The sequence below is a fragment of the Mercurialis annua genome, linkage group LG4, assembly GCF_937616625.2.
Source record: "Mercurialis annua linkage group LG4, ddMerAnnu1.2, whole genome shotgun sequence".
NCBI classification, from domain to species: domain Eukaryota; kingdom Viridiplantae; phylum Streptophyta; class Magnoliopsida; order Malpighiales; family Euphorbiaceae; genus Mercurialis; species Mercurialis annua.
Window position 1 is genome coordinate 18,623,774 of NC_065573.1, and position 22,824 is coordinate 18,646,597.

General features: G+C 33.8%; 1 protein-coding gene across 1 annotated transcript; it reads right to left on the reverse strand.

Annotated features, from left to right (window-relative positions):
• Window positions 1-9,458: 9,458 nt before the first annotated feature.
• On the reverse strand, window positions 9,459-12,996 carry LOC126678732 (S-formylglutathione hydrolase). The gene is made up of 7 exons (XM_050373630.2): window positions 12,681-12,996; window positions 11,982-12,099; window positions 11,736-11,783; window positions 11,140-11,336; window positions 10,849-10,947; window positions 10,702-10,767; window positions 9,459-9,956 (listed from the first exon to the last, which is right to left on the reverse strand). The coding sequence occupies exons 1-7, from the start codon at window positions 12,825-12,827 to the stop codon at window positions 9,765-9,767; spliced, it is 867 nt and encodes a 288-aa protein (XP_050229587.1). The 5' UTR covers window positions 12,828-12,996; the 3' UTR covers window positions 9,459-9,764.
• Between the last annotated feature and the right edge of the window lie 9,828 nt (window positions 12,997-22,824).

Here is a 22,824-nt window from a genome sequence, read left to right on the forward strand (position 1 = left end):
CCTCTGTTATGCAATCAGAAAATTTTAGAAACCCATTTGCAGAAAAAAAAGCTTGCTTTAAATGTCTTCAATAGAACAAATTAAAAATGATTAATGCTAATCAAGCAAATTAAGTTATCATTAGCTGGACTTACTGTGTTATACAAGCAACATTATTTTTCATACAAGACACTTGGATCTTTATGAACCGGAAAATCACTAAGGGGCTGTTTGATTTAAGGTTGGGAATGAGAATCGGAATGGGAATCGGAATGGGAATGGGAATGATTGATTTCATTTTTTGTTTGGTTCAAAGTGTAGGAATGGGAATGGGAATGGGTAAATTTAATAAAAAAGTTATCTATTATTTATTTTAAAAAAAAATTTATTTAAATTTTTTATATAAAAAAATTATTTTTTTAATTTTTTTTTTAAAATATTATTTAAAAAAATAAAAAAAAAAATTTAAAAAAAATAAAAAAATAAAAAGATATTTTTTTAAAAAATATTTTTCTTTAATTTTTTAATTTTAGATATTTTTTTTTTAAATTTAAAAATAATTTTTTTAATAATAATATATTTATTATTTATCATTAGAATATTTTTTTAAATTTTGATTTCCATTCCCAAAAGTTCATTCCCATGGGGTAAGAGGGGAATGGGTGATTCCCATTGAAGGGGTAATCACATTCCCATTCCCTAGTGTAATTTAACAAAACAAACACAAACAATGAGAATCATTCCCATTCCCATTCCCCCCTTTTTTTGCCCAACCAAACGGCCCCTAAGATTTTTAAATGTGTTGAGGTATTAATTTGAACCACGTACATTTTCTACTTGTTTCATAAAATGCAATAAATTTAACATGATTTGAGGAATGTGGTCACAAATGTTTGCTTTTGTGATCTTCAAGAAACTGCAATACCTTTACTTGTAGATACATATTCAATTTGAAATCTAACCTTACAAGGATTAGATAAATAACCTGCATCTAGTGACGGAACCAAGACTTCAATTTAGGAGGGTTGAAATTTTTACGTTCGGCTATTTAGAAAAATCAAACGGCTGTAAATACGGCGCAAATGTGTTAATTTGCAACTGTAGAGGCGGTTTTGAATCGCCACTATAGGAAAAAACCGCCCCTAATACATGTAGGGGCAGTTTCTAGACCCCTACTACAAAAATACCCCAAAAATCTATTTTCTTTTTTTTAATTTTTTTTTGGTGAGGAGGGTCGGCTGACCCTCCTCGATCCTCTCTAGATCCGTCCCTTCCTGCATTTGTATAACCAATCAACTCTAATTTTGAATCATTAGAATAAAATAAATAATGATTGATATTTCCACAAAAATAACGGGATATATATTTGATTCAATTCCAATACCTCTTCAAAGGAGCTGAACTGAATTTTACTAACGTAACAAAAAGAATATGTCAGAACGAGTGCAATTATTAAGACACATAAGAGCTCTGATTGCACTGAGGTATGGTTACTTCAGAATCAAGAGTCTCTTCACTTTCTTTACAAGAACAAAAGGCCTATTTCAATATTTAGTAATTGAATAACGATATGAGTGTTTAAAAAATTTGTTTTACCCATATAAAAACATTTTAAAAGCTACTAACGAGCTATTAAAATGCTAATAAAAAGCTATCCAACATGCAAGATAATGGTTTTAAAATGGGCAATCATTTACCGGTTTATAAGAAATGTTAAAAGCTACCAACGAACTACTCAAAAACTACTTACATTCATCATATCTATAAACATGCATGCATTAATCAATTTACAACAAAAGTTAAAAGATATTATAAAACGCTACTAATCATTATATCATATCTATTGGTAAAATTAATTTCTTTTGGTCGAAACTTACCTTCATTCTCATCGATTCAGTGCAGTTTTCACTGAGCATATTTAAAGTTCTTGTGAAGACTTGACATGATCAAACTCCTATTTACATAATTCAATTTTTGATATTTATTTCTATTTCATATGATTGCTTTTCGATTATTGATTCGGTTTTTGCAATAAACTAATATACTTGTTTTCTTCGGAAACATTATTCTCATTACATCAGATTGATGTTACTTATGTTTTGATTCCACTCTTGATTATTGATGGAGTCTGCCTTCTGAGCCGGTGAGTAAGACCTGCAAAACAAGGTAGAAGCTAACCGGACGGTGGTTGTCCGATTAACTCTCTGATGCTAAAGTCAGTTTAGAGCTTTGAGCAGCGTTTTGAGTATATGAATGTGATTGTGATTCTAGGCATACCTCACACTCCTTTTATAGTAGTCGAATATACCTTGTAGAGTCGTAATAGGTAAGTGAATCCTACTTTGTAGGGATTCAGCTATATGGTAGGGATTCTCCTGATTTGTCGAGATCTACCTTAATCTGATAAGAGTCCTATTTAGGAACGTCTTCCTAAATAGTCTTATCTTCATAAGGTAGAGATTATCCTTCCATATTCGGTGTTTGTGTCCGAATAGGAGAATATTTCCATTTTTGGTAGTCTACCCGAATCCCGGACTTAACGCGCTTTAGACGGATCCTATGGGATTCGGTCTTTGTTGGCGTATTACCGAATCTCAGGGGATTCGGTATCTCCTTCATATATTCAGACCTTCGTGGGGAGTCCGGTATCACCCGAGAGTGGATCTCCTGTGACTCGGCTCCATTCTATTTATTGTAGGATTCGGTATCCATCATTAGCCCCCCGCAAGTGAGCTGAAGTAATTGGTATTCATGCCTTAGTAGATTTTAGCTCTTTTAGAGCTGAGTCTTTTTATATCACGGGCGAGTCGCTTTGTATTCTGGGCGAGTCGTTTCATATATTGGTGGGTAACGTTTCTTCCCTGGTAAGATTCTTTGTGTTGCCACGTGTCGGCATTTAATGATTTGGTGAATGTTCGAAACTCTTCATATTTAATCTCTTTGTATTTCTTCTTTTCCCTCACTTGTTTTTCGAACTTATTCTTATTACTGTAATTATTTCTTTGTTCTTCGTCTGCTCATTTCTTTCTTCATAACTTGTTTTCTCCAGATTTTCAGGTATGTTTCTTCTTGTTATTTGGATGTTGTGGTGGCTTTTCTGCTTATATATATATTTTTCATGATCGTCGTTCTGGAAAATACTTTTCTGTTCTTGGTGTTCTTCAATATGTTCTTCGATATATTTCCTGTTTGATCTTCGCTTCGTATTTATATTTGTGATTTCCTGTTCTAGGATGCCTCTTAGTCGAGTGGAAGATGCATGCGCTACTATGGCTATTACCAGATCAAGGCTTCGTAGGAGTGAAGTCTTAGATATTTACTTTAAGTATAGCTTTCCTTCTGATTATAGGGTAATATTACCTGGTGCCGATATGGCTGCATCCGATTCTCCGGGCTCACCCTGTAGGGTAGTTCTTTTTGAAGAGCAGTTTGCTGCTGGTCTTAGATTTCCCTTAGATTCGTTTTTAGTAGAAGTGTGCAGGGATTTAAAGGTTGCTCCGGGACAACTTTATCCTGGCACGATTAAAGTAGTGCTTGCCTTTTCGGAGGCGTGTAGGGTTCGGGGTTATGCCCCTTCTCTTAACGTGTTGTATTATTTTGTAGACTTTAGGAAATGCGATGGTTGTTTCGTTTTCGCCCTTGGTAGAGAAGGGCGATCTCATATTTATCTTCCTTGCCTGACCAGTCGCTGGCGAAGGCGTTTTTTTATTGTTTATCATAACTTTGCTTTTCTTCATTTTTCGGACGGTTTTTCTTCTCATCAAGTCAGGAGCTGTCCGTCTCCTTTAAGTTTGTCTGAATCGACACTTGCTTTTGATATATCATTTTATAGTGTTCTTCAGCGTCCTATCTTGGATGTTTTGGTTAATAGTCATCTTCGGCATCGATGGTTTCCTTTGGAGGATCCTCCTCGAGGCCTGGCGGATCTTTGCTACTCCTTTCTCAAGGTATATTAATTTGTTTAAGTTCTCTTGATGTTTCTTTTGTAGGATGTCTTCTTCTTCTGACGATTTCCTTTCCGGATTTCAAGTAGATTTGGGTGTTCCGATGGGCGGTCCTGAAGCTCACATTGCCAACATTATTCCTGGCGGTATCGATGTTGATGTAATCCCTGCTGGGGCGCCTATTGTTCCCGCCAAGACAACATTGCCTGTGGGCGACGGGGCTATTATTATAGATGATGATGTGGTTGAACTGGCAGGTGATGAGGCTGTTCCATCTCTTCCTCCCCCTCTAGCACCATTTGACGTCTCGGGGGGAGTCGAGGATGTGAATTCAGGTGGATTGGTTGTTGTTGATTCAGAAGAGATTTCCTTGGGTCGAAGTATGGATTCTCCGTCTAGAAAGAGACGTCGAGTTAGTGATGATTCTCCATCGAGAGAGAGTCTTCCTGGAAGCTCTTCATCCGCTCCAAATTTGGTGCAATGGGTTGAAGGTCATGATCCAGCTAGTTTGCTGAACCCAAGAGTGTTGGCGGAATACATCCGGACTTTGGCGATTCCTAATGATATCACATGGTTCTGCTCTAGGCCGGGGCAGGAGCTCTCTGATCTAACTTGTTTTCATGGTTTCTCTATGAGTTGGTGTTTTCTTTATTGAATATAATGTTTGTTGAGTTTGTTATTTCCTTACTGGTCTATTTTTGGTGTTGTAGGCTCTTCAATCTGTTTTGGTGTTGAATGACCGCCGTCAGTGTGCTGAGGAGGAGGTCGAGCGTCTATCTTCTCTTTTGGCAACTTCCGAGTCTGAGAGGGCAAAGTTGAAGGCATCTTTGGAGGAGCATGATTCACTTTTGGCGCAACTTAAGGCGCAAGATGCGATTAATGATCGTCAAGTCAGAGTGATCGAGAAGAAAACTAATGACTTGACTCAAGAGATTGATGAGCTTATTCGAATCAATACTCTTGTTGGTGAGGAGAGGAATAAACTAAGTTCAGAGGTGGAAGGACTCCACATCCGTTTACTTGATACAAAGACTTTTTATTCTGCTTTGATTAGCGAGTATCGTCTTGCGATTGGGAGGAAACTTTTGGAGCAGAACCCCAATATCGATCTTTCCGGAGTTAATGGGTTGGATCCCCAGGCCATCGCTCGTGATCTTCTTGATAGGATATCTACGGACCGTGTTAAGTAGTCTTTCTTTTGATTATATTTCCTAATTTATGAATTTTTGTTCTTTTGTGTCTTGAATGTAATTCGCGATCTATGAATATATTTTCTTCGTGCTTCTGCATAAGTGTGCTCTTGCTTTATATCAGTGTTTGATTTATGTATTTGTCTTGCCTCGAGGGTTATTCTAAACCCTTTCTTGGCGTTTTTACTTTTATAGAGTTGATCTAAACTCTTTATTTTTTGTTTTTATTTCGAATTAATCTAAACTCCTTTTTGGCGATTTGCCTTTCTGAGTTAATCTAAACTCATTTTTCTTGGCTATCCGCCTTTTATTGCGATTCGCCTTGTTTGGCGATTTTGCCTTTTATGAGTTAATCTTAACTCATTTTTCTTGGCTATCCGCCTTTTGTGGCGATTCGCCTTTTTTGGCGATTTTGCCTTTTCTGAGTTAATCTTAACTCATTTTTTCATCTTTGATTTAATCATTCGTGGCAGTTCTTGATTTTTATTTCTTTATTGATTCGTCTAGCTAATCATATAGTAGGAAAATTGAACTTTTATTGATAAAAAGACTGCATACAAAACATTAAAGATAGCTTTGACGCCATCGGGTAAGACATAAAATCGTTACTAGCGATGGGTCGTTTTCCTTTCCTATTCTTCCTTCTTCTCGGTCTTGTTCTCTTGAAGATCCACTACGGACTCGTCGTAGCATTTCTTGGCGATTCCCTGGTCTCCTCTCAGCGTCACTACTCCTTTCTCGGTTGGTATTTTCATTGCCAATGCTCTTATGCTAGTCACCGCCGCCGAATCATGGAGGAAAGGTCTTCCTAGGATGGCGTTGTATGTTAATTGCATGTCTACTATGTTAAACAGTGACATGACTTTCTTGTTGATTCCTCTTTCTAGGCCGATTATTACTTCCAAGGTGACTGCTCCTAGTGGATTGATGGAGGGGCCACTGAGTCCTGATAGCGGGATCGGGACTCGGCGTAGCCTTGATGCGGTTCCTCCAAGCATTTTGTACGTTGCGTTTGTCATAAGGTTTACTGTGCTTCCTTCGTCGATTAGGATTCGCTCCATGTTCCAATTTTCAATGATAGTAGTTACCACCAAAGCATCGTTGTGGGGTGCTTTGACATGTTCGTAGTCTTCCACATCAAATATTACTGGCGGCATGTGAGTTTCTCTGATGTTCATCATTTCTTTTCTTTTCTTTCTCCTGATCGTGGAGCTGCTGTGTCCGCCTCCGTTGATCATGTGTATGGTTCCTAGTACTTTGAATGGGCGTTCATCTTCTTTCTCCTTCGGTTTGTCCTCTCTGCTTCTTTTTTCTCCTTTGTCATTGCTCTTCTCTTTTCGAGCCACGAATTTCCTTAGCTCGCCTGTGTCGATCATTCTTTCGATCTCGACCTTTAAATCTCTGCAGCTATCCGTTTCATGTCCGTAATCTTCGTGAAATTTGCAGTATTTCCTGGTGTCTCTTATCTCTGCTTTCATCTTTGGTGGCCATACCACGTTCTTGACGTTTTCTTTGATCCACATGAGGACATTAGTTCGGCTGGTGTTTAGTGGTGTGAAGTTATTCTCGTCATCTCTGGGGTCATATCTTGGTTCATATCTTGTCTGGGGGGCGAATCGTCTATTTTCTTCTGGCCTTCCTCTCCTATCATCAGGTTTCAACTTCGTCTTTCCTTTGGATTTCTCTTTCGATTCTTTTCCTTTTGCTTCTTTTCCACGAATCGCCCTTCGCCCTTCGTCTAGCTCGAAGTATTTCTGGGCTATGCCCATCAAGTTCGAGAAAGTCGTGGGTTTATTAACTAGCAGCTTGTCCACCAGTTTTCCGAATCGCGTTCCTTCTCGCAACGCTTCAGTCGCCATGTCGACGTTCAGGTTGTCAATCTTCATAGCTTGCTTGTTGAATCGTTCAATGTAGCTTCGTAAGGTTTCTCCTTCTTCTTGGATGCAGGATCTCAGGATGCTGGTGGTAGTTTTTGCTGGTATGTTTGTGAGGTATCTGTTAAGGAATTCTGTTGAGAGTGAAGCAAAGCTCTTGATTGATCCTGACTTTAATTTGTTATACCATCTCTGGGTTGTGCCTGTGAGCGTGGTGGGAAAGACCCTGCATAGAATGACGTCTGATACGCTGAGTAGCCCCATGGTTGCTGTGAATCTAGATGTGTGATCTCGGGGATCCCCTTCCCCGTTGAAGGTTGGCAGGACCGGCAGTTTCATGCTGTACGGGATAGTTTCTTCCAGGATCTCAGGTGAGAGGGGGGATCCTTTCAGCCTGAGATCGTCTATGTCTAACTCTTCCGATTTCAGTTTCCTCCAAGTCTTCTTCCACTACGTATGTGGCCTTGCTTGTTTGGGGCGCTTCTGAGGATTCGCCCTCCCCTTCTTGATGTTTTTTCTTTGGTTGTTCTTTCCCTGCATCTCTGTCTTGTCGCTTGCTTTTTGATGGGGCATCTTCTTTTTCCTTCTCTCTCCGTTCGTCTCTCTTTGAATTCAAACCACTTCGGGCGTCCTCCTGGTTATGCTCATTTCTGGGCGTCTCTGGTGATTCCTCGTTGGACTTGTCTCTATTTTGATCGTTTGGGCTTTCCTCATTACTTGTTCTATTCTCTCGTTGGTTTCTTGTTTCGTTTCTTTCTTCATTCCCTCCGGTTCGGGGTTCCTTGCTTTTGTTGTTTTCCGCTCTCGTCTCTCGGCGGCTTGGGTTTGCATTTTCTGTTCTCCCTCTTCTTCTGGGAGCTGTTGGGCTGGAATTTTCCCTCAGGATTTTCATGGTTTCTTCGTGCCTATCGTTCGTTCTTTTGGCTTCGCTAGCCAATCTGTCCAGATTTGCTTGGACAGATTCTAGTACCTTTTTCAGCATTTCGTTGTACGAATCTTGTGCTGCTACGCTTGGCGTTTGTTGTTCTTCAGTGTTCAGATTGAAAGCGATTGGGTTGCTTCCCCTCATCGGATTAGTTTGGTATTGAGGTGTTGAAAAAGAGGGTCCTCCGGTATTGCTTTTCTCCCCGGAGTTGTGGAGCCTGTCTTCCGTCACGTTGATTATCTCCGGAGTGTCTTTTGGGTCCATTGGTTGTTTGTCCTTCAGGTTCACTCTTTCAGAAGTCATCTTCTTCAATGAAATTTGTTTGTGAGTTCAGAAAAGCTCCTTCGATTTGAAGTTTAGTTAAACTTTTCCCACAGACGGCGCCAATTGATGGAGTCTGCCTTCTGAGCCGGTGAGTAAGACCTGAAAAATAAGGTAGAAGCTAACCGGACGGTGGTTGTCCGATTAACTCTCCGATGCTAAAGTCAGTTTAGAGCTTTGAGCAGCGTTTTGAGTATATGAATGTAATTGTGATTCTAGGCATACCTCACACTCCTTTTATAGTAGTCGAATATACCTTGTAGAGTCGTAATAGGTAAGTGAATCCTACTTTGTAGGGATTCGGCTATATGGTAAGGATTCTCCTGATTTGTCGAGATCTACCTTAATCTGATAAGAGTCCTATTTAGGAACGTCTTCCTAAATAGTCTTATCTTCCTAAGGTAGAGCTTATCCTTCCATATTCGGTGTTTGTGTCCGAGTAGGAGAATACTTCCATTCTTGATAGTCTACCCGAATCCCGGACTTAACGCGCTTTAGGCGGATCCTATGGGATTCGGTCTTTGTTAGCGTATTACCGAATCTCAGGGGATTCGGTATCTCCTCATATATTCAGACCTTCGTGGAGAGTCCGGTATCACCCGAGAGTGAATCTCCTGTGACTCGGCTCCATTCTATTTATTGTAGGATTCGGTATCCATCAATTATAATGTACAAATATTGGTATATTTTTCATTTGTACAATAAAAAAATTACAGTTTAAATTTAACAAAATGATCGTTTCTATTCCGATTGTAAAGTTCGACCTTTGTTGTTTTATTGCTTTTCTTGTTACTATTTTGATTAAAGAATTAACTTGCAAAAAAAGAAAAGGTACTCACATCGTTGTTTTTCAACTTTGAGAAATTAATTTTCAACTTGGAGAAACTAATAGGTGTGTTACAGCAGCTGGAACTTGAAAAAGACGGGTTATTTTTTAAATTTTAGGAAATAACAATAATTTTTAATTAAGAATTTTATATACATATTTGTCGTTTTTTATTTTTAATTTTATCCTTATAGAATAGTTTCATTTAAATTTTAATCAACCAAATTGAACCAAACTTAACTTAAAGTATAAATTCTCTAAGAATATAATTTCCTAATAAGTTTGACTCTATTCTCTAGGAAGTAAGACTGAAAAAACTTCCCTGGAAGTTATATATTCCTGTTCTACTCGACCCCAACCAAGAATGCTCACAGTGTAGAAAAAATTGAGATGAACAGCTGCGGAACTGACCTCAACATATAAAACACACTTATTTGCTTCAACTACAATTACAAAAGAAAAGACTCCATAAACTTAGAACAAACATGGACTAGTTAGCATCCTCACTTATGGTGCTGGTAGAAGACGGAATAAACAAATAAAAAAACTCCATCAAAACCTTATATCGACTACATAGATAAAGATTTAGGAGTTTCGGCATAACACAAAGATTACCAGTTCACGCCATAGCATAATGCATTTACTACATCTCACCATTATTTCATATCCTCTGTAGAAGTTGGCAGGTATCATTTGAATGACCACTTATAGCATTGGGTTCAGGTTAAGCGCTTGAGCATGGTGACGGATGTGATCATCGATGAAAGTGGACACGAAAAAGTAGGAGTGATCATAACCGGGTTGGATTCGCAGCAGAAGTGGAACATTAACACTTCTGCATGCTTCCTCAAATTTGTTTGGCAGCAACTGATCGTGCAAGAACTTGTCATCTCCCCCCTGATCAATCACAGCAGCGAAGAATGAGAACACATAGCAAACACCTAAAACTACAAATAAAAATGAGCATCTGTTATACAATAGTCTCCACTTTGTGAGGGTCAGTGGAGGTACAAATGCAGAAAATAATTACACTGTTTAGAACGAAAATTAACATGCTTGAATGAACTTCCATAAAGTCTGATTGCTAGAGACAGACCAAATGTAAATTCCATGAACTTTGAATGAATCTGAACTTATCTGACAGGGAAAAACAAAGCAAATGCCCCTCTTTCCATGACAAACTGATAATATGATTAACATTTATGCATATGATGAGATATAGAAAAGAACACTTTGGAAAAACCTTATGTCATTTTATCCTATAAATGTCTGTTGGTTTAAAGTTATTTCTACAGCATCCTCTATGACTTGGTATTGTATCTAAGTAGGCCATCTCAGTCAAGAAACTCATAGATTTTCTTGAGCTTTTCAAAGCAGCAGTTGTCAAACTCAACGGCAAAGAGACTGCTTTACAAATCTTTGGCCATCATGAAAACTATACGTCAAGTCATTAACTCAAAAGTGACCTTAAAAATAAACAAATAGTAGCACACAATTTGTTCATTCCCCACTAGGAGACATGTCTGTTTGTGTTTATCTTGGCAGCATACACGAAGAAATATGTCAACCCTTTTGTTGTGCAAGTTTCGAGACATGATTTTTTGTTGCCAGTTAAATCAAAAGTAGGAAACATAATTTTTACCTGATCAATTAAAATCGTAGCAGATACATTGTGGAACTTTGAAACCAAAGAAGTAGCATCATATTCCTGCAAATAAGTATTTCCACAATCACATTAAGGCATTTTCAAAAGTGTAAATCAAACACGTACATTCTTCAAGTCACGAACCTCCCAATCAGCTTTACTGCCACCAAGATAATTTGTGAAAGCTTTCTGGCCCCAGGGGCAGTTGATAGGATTAACAATTGGTGCAAATGCGGAAACTGACTGCAAAATGAGTAAAAAGAAGAATTACGGAATAAGATATGCTTAGGTGGATTGATCGGTTCATATTATAACCCTCATCCTTCTTCCCCAGATGACATTTATGTCAAGGTGTAAGCCAAAGTGTAAACCAGAAAGGAACTTGGATTTGAATAATATCAAGAACTGAAAAGAACAGAATCATGATGAAACTACCTTGTATTTATTAAGGTTTTTTAGGTATATTGTCAAGGCACCATGGCCACCCATTGAATGACCAGATATAGATGCCCTTGATGTATCAAGCTGCGGAAAATTGTCACTTAGAAGTGTTGGCAGTTCCTTGACAACATAATCATACATACGCCAATTTTTCCACTTCTCCTGAGTAGCATTAAGATAAAAACCAGCACCTAATAGGAGAAAAGGTGAAGCAAACTAAAATTAGAATTTACACATTTTCAAGTGAAAGGCTTGACAAGAACATCTTGTTTTGACAATTGTCTTCAGCATCCTTATTACATCAGTCGAATATGAACACATAATTTGATTTCAATAGCTAGCAAAAGGAATTTAAAAATCCTCGACCACTTAATGGTCTAAAACCTCCTTCCAAGTCATTAGAAATTAAAAAATATCAAATATTTAATTAATAACTCCTGGATCCTCATACTATTGTTTAAATCTATTTCAATGATTAAAAAAACAAAGAATTGATAAAATGAAAACAGAAATTGACTGGTGTACAAAGCCAGAAGCAAAAACTATCAGCAAATATTTCACAAGACATATTAACAATCCGAGCTCCATACCTACACCAAAATCCCAACTTTCTGCCTCCCCTTCCACGTTCAGGCCTCCTGCAAAAATAGAGAAACTTGTCAATAAACCAACTTGTCAATAAACCATGGCCTTTTTGTTGGTCACTAATGTAGGCTCCTATGATGTCGAAAAGAGCAGAGCAAAATGTCAAAATACTTGATATCTCTAACTGAGTGCTTATATCATACATATATAAACAAGTATGCTGATAATCCTAAAAGGTAACGCGCCCTTACTCGGAGATGTATCAGGGGAAATTAGTGCAACACCCTCAGATGATGCAGCTCGTTGAGCTCCCGACTTGATTATAAAGTTCTCATCACTGCAGGAGAGGCCCGAGAGAAAATAAAGAACCTACTCAAACAATGAAAAAAAATCATGAAGATGTCTGTATGTACATAAACACACTAACACACAAAGAACCACTTTAACAGAAAATCCATTGTCGCGGATAGCACAAACGCATAGTTGGACTAGTCTAACACTTAAACAGCATCAAACTAATATGCGAAATGATTAATTTATTTATCAACTTATGACAAATAAACAATTGAATCACCACTGATTTGGATCATATTCCAAAACAAACAACCATAGTTTCTACGAAGCCCGCTATGATTCAACATAACAATCATATAAACCAACCACCAAATGGAACATCTGAATTCAATTCTTCCAGTATGTGCCTACTAATAAACCCTGACGAAGCAAAATCTTGAACTAACTACAAAGATAACTCTCATTTCACTGATTATCAACTAACATTGACTACATCACGCAAAGATAATCAAAAAGCATATGCAAGAACTAAAACAAAATCCCAGGAAATAACTAACACAAATGCAAAGATCAAAACTTGAAATATGAATAGCAATTATGATGACAAAATTGAGAAGGGTATTGAAGAAAATGTAGAGTTAAAGAGAAATACATACAGGAAACTTGTGGGAAGGAGATGATGAGGGAGGAAAATAGATGTGGAAGGTCATGGAGCAGCCAAGAGTTGGACTGAAATGTTTGTATCTTTTATTGTATCCTCCAAACATCTTTGCGCTACTGATTTCACTTGGTTTTGTTTCCATTTTTTCTTCTGCAAAAGCAACACTATTCTTTCTTTCAATCTTGGCTTTGCCTTTTCTTCTGTGTTTATATGAGTGTGAGTGAGTGATGATGATGATGCTTATGGAGGATTTTCATAGAGGCTGATCATCTACTCTTTTGTATGTCTGTTTCTGGGCCGGTATGCCAATACCCAGATTGGTCTTTTCTTCGGGCTTTTTATATAAAATACCGAAAGAGGAAATTAGGCCCAGCACTGTACATGTCTATTTTATTCTCAAATATACCGTCCGGCCCATCCTTCCCTATTATTACTGTCAAAGCTGAGTTTATTTAATAATTAACTTATTTTTCTTTTAATATCACTGTTAACTAACTTCATTAACACGGTGCTTCTCCTAGCCACGAAGACGACGTCGACAAAGATGAGACCGACGAAGATGAGACCGTTGCTGAGGAAGACTACCATAAAGAAGACAACACGTTTGTTTTTGCTGCTCCTCGAATCTTCCGTTCATCGTCATCAATGCTGCTCCTCCTTTTTGTTTCTTCGAAGAAAAAAGGAAAGAAACGAACGGTTCAAAAACGGCGATGGTATAATAGGCGAGACATGGAATTTCTGCAGCGGTGATGGAATTTCTTCTTCTGATGATGATGTGCCGTGATCGTGATGTGATTATTTGGATTGCTTTGATTAATGGGTATGTGAAATGTGGTCAAATTTTGATTGCACAGTGACTGTTCGATAAAATGCCTGAGAGAAACTCTATTTCTTGGAATGCCATATTTTTTGGAATTTTTGGGTATGTTCAAGTTGGTTTGATTTCTGGAATTTCTAAGATTCGAGCGTATGCGAAGTTTGTTGGATTGTACTGTAAATTGAAGAGAAGAAACAGTAGATCTGGTGTTTCTTCTTTTTATTAACTAAAAATAAATTAATTAAATCGTTAGTAAATTGTTAGTGAACCGTTAGTAAACTAATAGTAAAAAAATATTAGTAAACTAATAGTAAATTAATCAATAATTTATTTTTATTTTATAATTCAAAAAACAAATTAAAAGTAAATTTATAAAACTTTTAGTAAACTACTACTAGTAATCCATTAGTGAACTGATAGTAATTTTTTCTTGTTCTTACTAAGTGTTGCTAAAACATCTAGGATTGTAATTGAGGTTAATTAAGCTCTGAAAGTAAGATTATTTATATTATTTTCTATTTATGAATTTCAGGAGTCTGATTTATTATTCAGTAAAACGATAGTAAACTGTTAGTAAACGGTCAAAATATAACTATACTTTATATTTAATAAATTAGCTATAATTTTTAGTAAAACTAAAATAAACTGTTAGTAAACGTATGGTAAATTAACTTATCTTTTAGTAAATTGATAGTAAACGATTAATGAATTAACTATACGGTTAAAAAATAAATTAATAGTAAATTTGATTTTTAAGTAAACTGTTAGTAAACAGTTAGTAAATTGATAGTAAATTTTTTGTTAGTAAACCGATAGGATATTTACCGTATTTTAATAAATAAAAATCGTTAGTAAACTGTTAGTAAATTGTTAGTTAACTTTTTGTTTGTAAACCGTTGGTAAACTGTTAGTAACCCGATAGTAAACTTACTGGTTTTTTAAAAATAAAAAACCGTATTTTTCAACTCAAAAAGTGTAATTTCGCAACTTTAAAAAGTCAAACCGTAAAAATCAACCCAAGCTGGTCAAACCGTATTTTTCAAAATATTTATACACAGTATGGGTATTTTTGAAAAACTCTCATACCGAAAATGGTCCACTTTTTACTTTTATACGGTCCAATCTAAATCTTTACTTTTCACACCATCAAACTTAAGTAACCCAACCTTCTTTTTTGAATTTCATTTTTTTTTTACCGTTTTCTAATTTCCCTTCTGAATTGGCGGTTTTTTCTTTTTTCTCCGCCATTTACGCAGTTGTTCTCCACGATTTTTCATGCGTTATCTCCATTACTGCACGACTGCACTTGCTTCTCTCATTTTCTTCTCCATTTCTCCATTTTCTCATCCATTCGTGCTTATAAAACAGTAAGTGCTCTATTTTGTTGAAAAATTTTCTTTTTCTCAGTGGTCATTCGTACATGTATTTGTTATTTAACATTGTAAATTTGATTTATCTTATGATTTTGTGTTATTTTAGTTTTTTTAACTTTGTTTATGTTAATCTGTAATTGTTTTGTGTTTTATTTTTTTATTTTTCCGTTCTCAATTCTTGTTGTTACATGCATTTGATATTTAAAATTTGAAATGTGATTTTACTTTATGATTTTGTGTTGATGTATTTGTTTTTAATTCGATCTAGGTTTTGTGCATGTTTTAGGTTTTCAATTTAATTTTGAATTCATTAGGTAAACTGATGATTTTGTGGTAATGTATTTGTTTTTAATTCGATTTAGATTTTATACATGTTTTAGGTTTGTAATTTAATTTTGATTTAAGTAGCCAAACTGATTTTCATATATGATTCAAGTTTATAATTTTACAGTAATTTTGTTTATAAATTGATTTAGTTTCTTTTTTGGATATGTTAATATTTATGTTATTGTTGCTTTTATTGAAATATTTTGTTTAATTTTGTAATGATTCATTGTGTTTGGTTTTGTAAATTCAGGTTGTTGTTGATTGTTTGTTGATATAGGGCATAAGTCTGTTCACCATAGACCGGCAAAAAGCCATTCGTCGGCTGAAACTGATTCTGAAACTTTGAATCATGATAATGACGGCGAAGTAGCGAAATCTAGGCATACCAAGGATGTTACTGTTGTTGAAACGGCTCAACCAGTGGAGTCGTTGAAAGTAATAAAATCGGCTGAAATAAGGAAAGAGGATGCATCGATTGAAATTCCTATTGTTGAAGAAAAGGATACTGTTGAGCAGCCTAACATGTTGGAGATCGCCAAGGAAGCTTTGAGCATGCTTCCAAGATCGCCGAAACCTACGCTGACAAAGTCAATAATTATTGAAAGTAGGCTTAAACTTGCTGCTGCTTCTGTTGTTAAAAATACTGAGGAACCAAAAGCCGCTGCAACTGATTTACAAGATAAAGTTGAAAAATATATTGAAGCCGGTTGTTCGATCTTCAAAGCGTAGAAAGACTTCTGAAGACTCTTCTATTGCTGAATTGTCTGAATTGAAGGTATCGTACACTGCCAAAAAACCAGCCAAGCGTGTTTCGTTTGAAACAAGTAAGGAAGATAGCTGTGTCGAAGAAGCTGTTATTGCGGAAAAAAATATAACAAAGAAGTCTACAAGTGGTGCAGAAAGAAAAGTGTCATTTGAATCGATTAATGACGACAGCGGGGCTGATAAAACTGTCGAGGTATTAATCTATGTTTATTTTTTATTTTGTCTTTTTTTTGTTATTGTTGTTGTTTGTTTTTGGTTGAATATAATTTTGCCTTGTTTTGTTTATGTAATTGTGTATGAATTGCCTTTTTCAGAAATCACCAATAAAAAAGAAAACTATTAAGAGTGCCGCTGGTACGAAAAAAAAAAAGCTTATGTTGAAACTTCTAAACATGAAAAAGTTTTGGAAGAAAAATTGATGAAGGTATTGTTCATTTAATTGTATTTTGTATAGTTATTTTTTAAAACTTGTAGTGATTGTTTTCTGTTCTTTTGTTTTATGTTTTTTTTTTAATATTTTTTGTAATGATTTTCAGATGATTTATTAATATTTGCACTTTACTTGTTGACAAGTTGTTGGTATAATGTTGACATACTGTTGATATGAACAGGCATATAAGACTAGGGCAACTTCTGGTTCTGGAAAGAAAAAAGCTTCCAGTGAAAACTTTAAATCTGAAAAGGTGTTGGATGATGTTTCCATAAAGGTAATGCATTTTGTGTTTTTTAAAATGTTATTTCAACTTCACTTATTTAACTTATAATTTTAAATTTTATTTTTAATATATGTTTTGACATTATGTTGACCTGTGTTAATTAGATTTGAAACTTAAACTTATTAACTTTATCTCATTGCTGTTTTTATGCTGATTTTGTATTGACATGTTGTTGGATTTATGTTGACAAGTTGTTGATATGGTGTTGATATTGTGTTGGCTGGAACAGACACCTAAAACTAGGGCAACCTTTGGTTCTGCAAAGAAAAAATCTTATACTGAAACCATTGAATCTGAAAAGGTGTTGGATGATGTTTCCATCAAGATATTGCATTTTTGTGTTTTTTGAAATGTTATTTCAACTTCATTTCTCTAACTTATAATTTTATATTTTATTTTAAGTATATATTTTGACATGCTTTTTATATTATGCTCATTTGTGTTGATTTTGTTTGAAACTTTTACTTATTAAGTTTATGTCAATACTGTTTTTATGCTGACTATGTATTGACATGTTGTTGATATTATGTTTATTTGTTGTTGACATCCATGTTAATATAATATATTCTTAAATTTTTAGGCTGTTACTATTATGTTTACTGATTAAATTTATTTTTGAACAAATTTTGTCTTATTTCCTTTTTATTTTTTGCAATAGATATGGTCTCCTCGTTGGAAATTTGGAGACATTCCTACCACAAGGTTTGACCATTGTTTGAAGCATAATGTTGCTGATCAGTTGAGAAGCCATTTGTCGGAAGGACAACTAGAATTGTTCAAGGAAACATGTTTTGGATTTGTTAGACATGCCCCCATGTTTGTTTCAAGAGCAGGTTATACATTCGCCAGTTAGCGAGACAACTCATTCATTCAGAACAGAATGAGATGTGGTTTGGTGGTGGTGAGTTAAAAGTCAGATTCAGCATGGAAGAGTTTGCAGTTTTAACCAGACTGAATTGTACCGGTGAAATTCAGAAGGTCGGTTTCGAAGATTCAGGTAATGCTTTTGTTGATAAGTACTTTTTGGGTATGTCGAAGGTTAATAGGCAGTCTGTGATAGAGTGTTTAATGTCGAAGCGATGGCAGTCTGATGAAGATGCTGTCAAAATAGCTTTTTTGTATGTATTGGAGATTTATTTTCTGTCTGCCTTTGATTCTAATCTTGTTGAGGGTCATCAATAACGGTTATCCATGGGGTAAAGAAATCTTTTTTTATACTCTTAAGTGTTTGAAGAGTAAAGACCTTTTAAAGAAGACGAAAAAAGAAGGGTATTGCAGATTGCTTGGGTTTCCTATTATTTTGCAGTATTTATTTTACGAGTGTTTTCCTGCCGTTGACGGTAAGATATGCATGCTTGTGCGTAGCAAAGTGCCAAGAGGCTTGAATTGGACTTCAAGCAAAACTCCTATGGCGATCAAGTTGGAAAGCGATTTTTATGATTTTGGATCAAAGGTATTTTTTGTTTACAGTATTTGTATTTGTATTTTGATTATTTTTTGTTTTTTGTTTATATTTGTTGATTTTCTTTTATGTCCTTAAAACGTAGTTTAAGTTTCAAAGAATTGTCCCTTCTGTGGATGAGAAGAGGGTTTTAATGCTGAATGGCTTTTTTGCCTCTGAAAAGAAGAAGGACAGTATCTGGAAAGCTCCGACCTCTGAAGATGACGATTTTCCTGCTGTTAATGATGTGAATGACTCTTCTTTGACTTCTGCATCAACACAAAATCAACAACATATCAACAGTCTGTCAAAGAAGGTTGTGAATCTTGAAAAGCAGCTCAAAAATGTTATTCTTCAGCAATCTGAGATCAAGAAGGATCTTAAATCCTATCATGATGATATTAATAAGAGTATGATTGAAAGACAATCTGTTTTGAAGGATTTGGTCACCAAAATGGACCGTTATATTGAAAAGTCAGAAATTATTCAGGTACAGTTTTAAACTTTCCTTATTTTATTTAGGCCTAATATCTTAAAAAACCCCGACCTTTTAGCCCCTTTTCAATTATACCCTGACGTTGAAAATTTGTCAATTTTACCCTATTTTGCATTTTTGTGTTTCAATTGTACCCTGAAATATTAAATTAACGTCTTTTTTACTTGGAAAAAAATTTAAAAACATCCTCCATGTCTAGCATATATTAATTTTATGTTTTTAAAATTTATTTAAATTTAGTTAAATTAATTAAGAATTTATAATAGTGTTAATTTGATTATGGTTTTTAGTTAGTTTTTTAATAATAAAGGACTTATTTGTACTTTTTTAAAGAAAAAAGAATTTAATTTCATCTTTAGACTTAGTTAATTGAATGATTTCATCATTTAAGTAAAAAAAAATTAACAAAAATTAAAAAAATTGGGGTACAATTGAAAACGGAAAATTCAAAAGTGGGTAAAATTGACAATTTTTCAACGTCGGGGTGGAATTGAAAAAAAGTCTAAAGGTGAGGAGTTTTTGAGTGATTAGGCCATTTTATTTATATACATTCCTTTAGTTTTGAAATTGTTGTGTTGATATATATTTTGAGTTTTTAGCGTGTCAATGATAAGGATGATCAAGGTGATCGTGGTCATAAAAGTTATTCTTCGTCGGAAAGTGATGAGGATAATCAGAATAATGATAATGAGCTTAATAAGGTTGAAGATCTTTCTGCTATGGATAATGCTAATGAGAAAGAAGAAGATAAATCTGTGAAAGGTGGTGAACAAGCTACAGACGATATTTCCGAGGTTGATGTTGATAAAAATTTGGACTTGACTGAGGTATTTATGGTTTTTCATTGATTTTAAAGTGTATTATATTATTGTTCTTAACTGTTTATACTTATTAAAAAAATTGAAGGGATAAGACGATTTTTTAATAGATTTCCAGTTAACTCAGTTGGACGAATAAGTTGCGTCTATTTGTGGGAGCCGCGAGCTTGCTTCTTCGATTGAAAGATTTGATCAATTTGTAGCTTTGACATACTAACTTTTCCAAAACCTAAAGTTAGTGGCTTCGCAAGCCCTTATGAATACTTTTAGGGACCAAAACAGTCTTTTCCACCTTTTTTTTATGACATTTACCAACTAAAACAAATTTAATTAATAAAGAACCTAAGGTCGAGTTCTTATCTAATCTAAATGCCTAAACCTAACCCTAAAATAATTTATATACAAATAATGTATTAAAAATTATAATTATATGTATAATTAATCCAACATAAAACAAAAACATGCATTACCTTATCATATATTTTTTCATAATTTACTAAATAAAAAATGTGTTGAATTAGTAATTATAATTATTTTAAAATAAAATAATTATTTTTAATATTATTTTGTAAAGATTCAAAAATTGCTCGAAGGTGGCCATATACTACTGTTGCTCTTAGCACTGATGACCAGATATTGTCACTAATTAAAATAATTAATTTATATGATTTTAATAATTTATAATTATTCGTTAGTAATTTTGTTAAATTATAAAAAATTATATTATAAATAAGTAAAAATTGATCTAATATTTAATTTATTAGATTTTAGAAAACTATTATAATTATTAATTGTAATTATTGTTTTTTTAATTTTAGACTAATTTATAAAAATAGATTCAGGATAATGAACTTTATTTTTATTGAAGTCTCATAATAATAATATAATCTAATTGATAAATATTGACAAAATAGTAAAAAAAAATTGATAAAAAAATCTAATTTTGGTGTTAATTGATAACAACGTATTAATTTATGGGGTAAATTGGTATTTAATAATATACGCATTCTCTATTAGGAATGAATATCACGTGTTGTGTTCAATTTACAAATGAGACAAATTAATAAAAAAAACAAATTTATATATTCCGCCCGTTCCGTTTGAAAAGTCTCATTTGATTTTACGCACAAATTAAGAAAATATTTATAATTTATGTCTTTTTATATTTTTTCATATTTTACCCCTATTAATGGTAGTGGAAATGCCATAGAATGTTTTTAAGATGACTAAATGAAGGGTTAAAGAGGATAATCATTGAAGAAACATTTTATGGAACTTTTTAAATGGGCATTTTAAAATAAAATATGAGATTTCTTAAACAGGACAGAGGGAGTATGAAATTGACTATAACTTAAAACATGTGTTAATTGGCATTCTTTTGTAAATAAGGAGGACAAATTTCCATTTAAATTTAACTTTTTGGGTTTCTAGATTTTGAATTTTAAATTATAACACACACATTTTCAAAACTATAATTAATATTTAATTTTTTAATAAATTTACTTTTTATTTTATCTATTATGCTCTTATTATGATAATGACTAATTCACTTTCTCAAATAATACTAGCAAATGATGTATTCTAAATATGGTAATTTCTTTCTCAAATAATAATAGCAAATGATGTATTCTAAATATGGTAATTTCTCAAAATACATGTTTTGGCATTTTATTTATAACTTTACATTGCAAATTTTGATTTTTTTTATTTACGAAAAATACCTTTTTTTTTAATTTCATAAATATTTTTTTTGGTTTTCAATTTCGGTTCGGTCGACCGAACCGACCAAACCGACCTGCAGTTTTTATATATAGTGTAAGATTAGTGTATATATAGTGTTAATTTTTATTTTTTATAGATTTTTTTCCTGAATTTTTATTTTATTTGTTATAGTGTAACAGTAGTGTTTTTATGGTGTTTATATAGTGTACAATTAGTGTATATAGTGTATAAGTAGTGTAATTATGGCATTTTGTAGTGTTTTTGTGGTTTAACCATGAAACACTGCAAATACACCATAAACACTGCAAATACACCAGAAACACTGTAAATGCACCAGAAACACTGTAAATGCACCATAAATAACCTAAAAACGGCAGAAATACACTATTAATACACCAAAAATACACTAAAACGTAAAGATATTATAAAATTATTACAAATGCACCACAAATCAACATTTTCTTTACAAAATCAGTAGTAATAAACAAATTTATGAATAAGAGAAGACAAAATAAATAATTATATGAATAATAGAACAATTTTATAAACAAAAAATTATAGATTTACAATAATTTATTTACAAAATATTTAAATCATTACAAAAAATCTAAAAAATTACACAAATCTAAAAACGAGTCGAGAAATCCATAGCGTGAACGGAAAAGACGAACAAACTAGCGCGAACGGAAAAGACGAACGGAAAAACGACCAAAAGCGACGAGAAATCCATCGGAAGTAGACGAACGGAAGCGCGACCGGAAAGACGAACGGAAAAGACGAACGGAAAAATAATCGGAAGAGATAAACTGAAAATCAAATGAAAAATAAGAGAGAAGAAGAGAGAAGAAGAGAGAGAAAAGAAAAGGCGACTATAAAAAAGTTTAACCTAAAATGAGATAAAACTTCTTTATATAGTAGGAATTTTTTGTAAATAAGTTAACTTATTAGGTAATATAGAATAAGAGGAAAAGATGGAGCAAAATGGTATAAATATTTTACCCAAATTAGGTATTTGAAAATAATCCTATTCTAAATTAGTAAAAAAATATAAATATTAATTTTAAAAAAAAAAAATTTATTGAAAATGAGCAAATATTTTGTTTTTAAAGAAGTTGACAGTTGTATTAGCATAGGAAAGTAAGATATTAATGACTATTGGGGAAGTTGGCAGAAAGCATACCCTAATCTTTAATGCATTTCAAGTCTAATAATAGTCTATCTATTTACACCAACTTATCTCAACTTTCCCCATACCCATCAATGCACCTGTCTCTCTGTATATGAAGCAATTAAGACAATTTGTATTTTTCTAAAATACATTTATAAGCATCATAGAGCACTCTAGTTTAATATTTATGTCAATTTTAGTTTTGCATTACGTGCTACGCACGTGGCTCGTAACGTAACAGTCAATTTGTTTTTTAAAAGGGAGTTCGTTTAAATATTAAATGTTAAAAGCATAAATGGAGGTTGATCTCTCTTTTTCATTATTGATTAATTATCTAAACTGAGGTTATTATAGTAATTTATTGTGTATGTTATTTTAAAAAATAATCAAATAATATTTACAAAAATTAAGATACAAAAACATACGTATCATATAATTTGTCCCTTTTTTGTTAAAAGGTGATTATGTTATACTAAAATTAACATCTTAAACATCT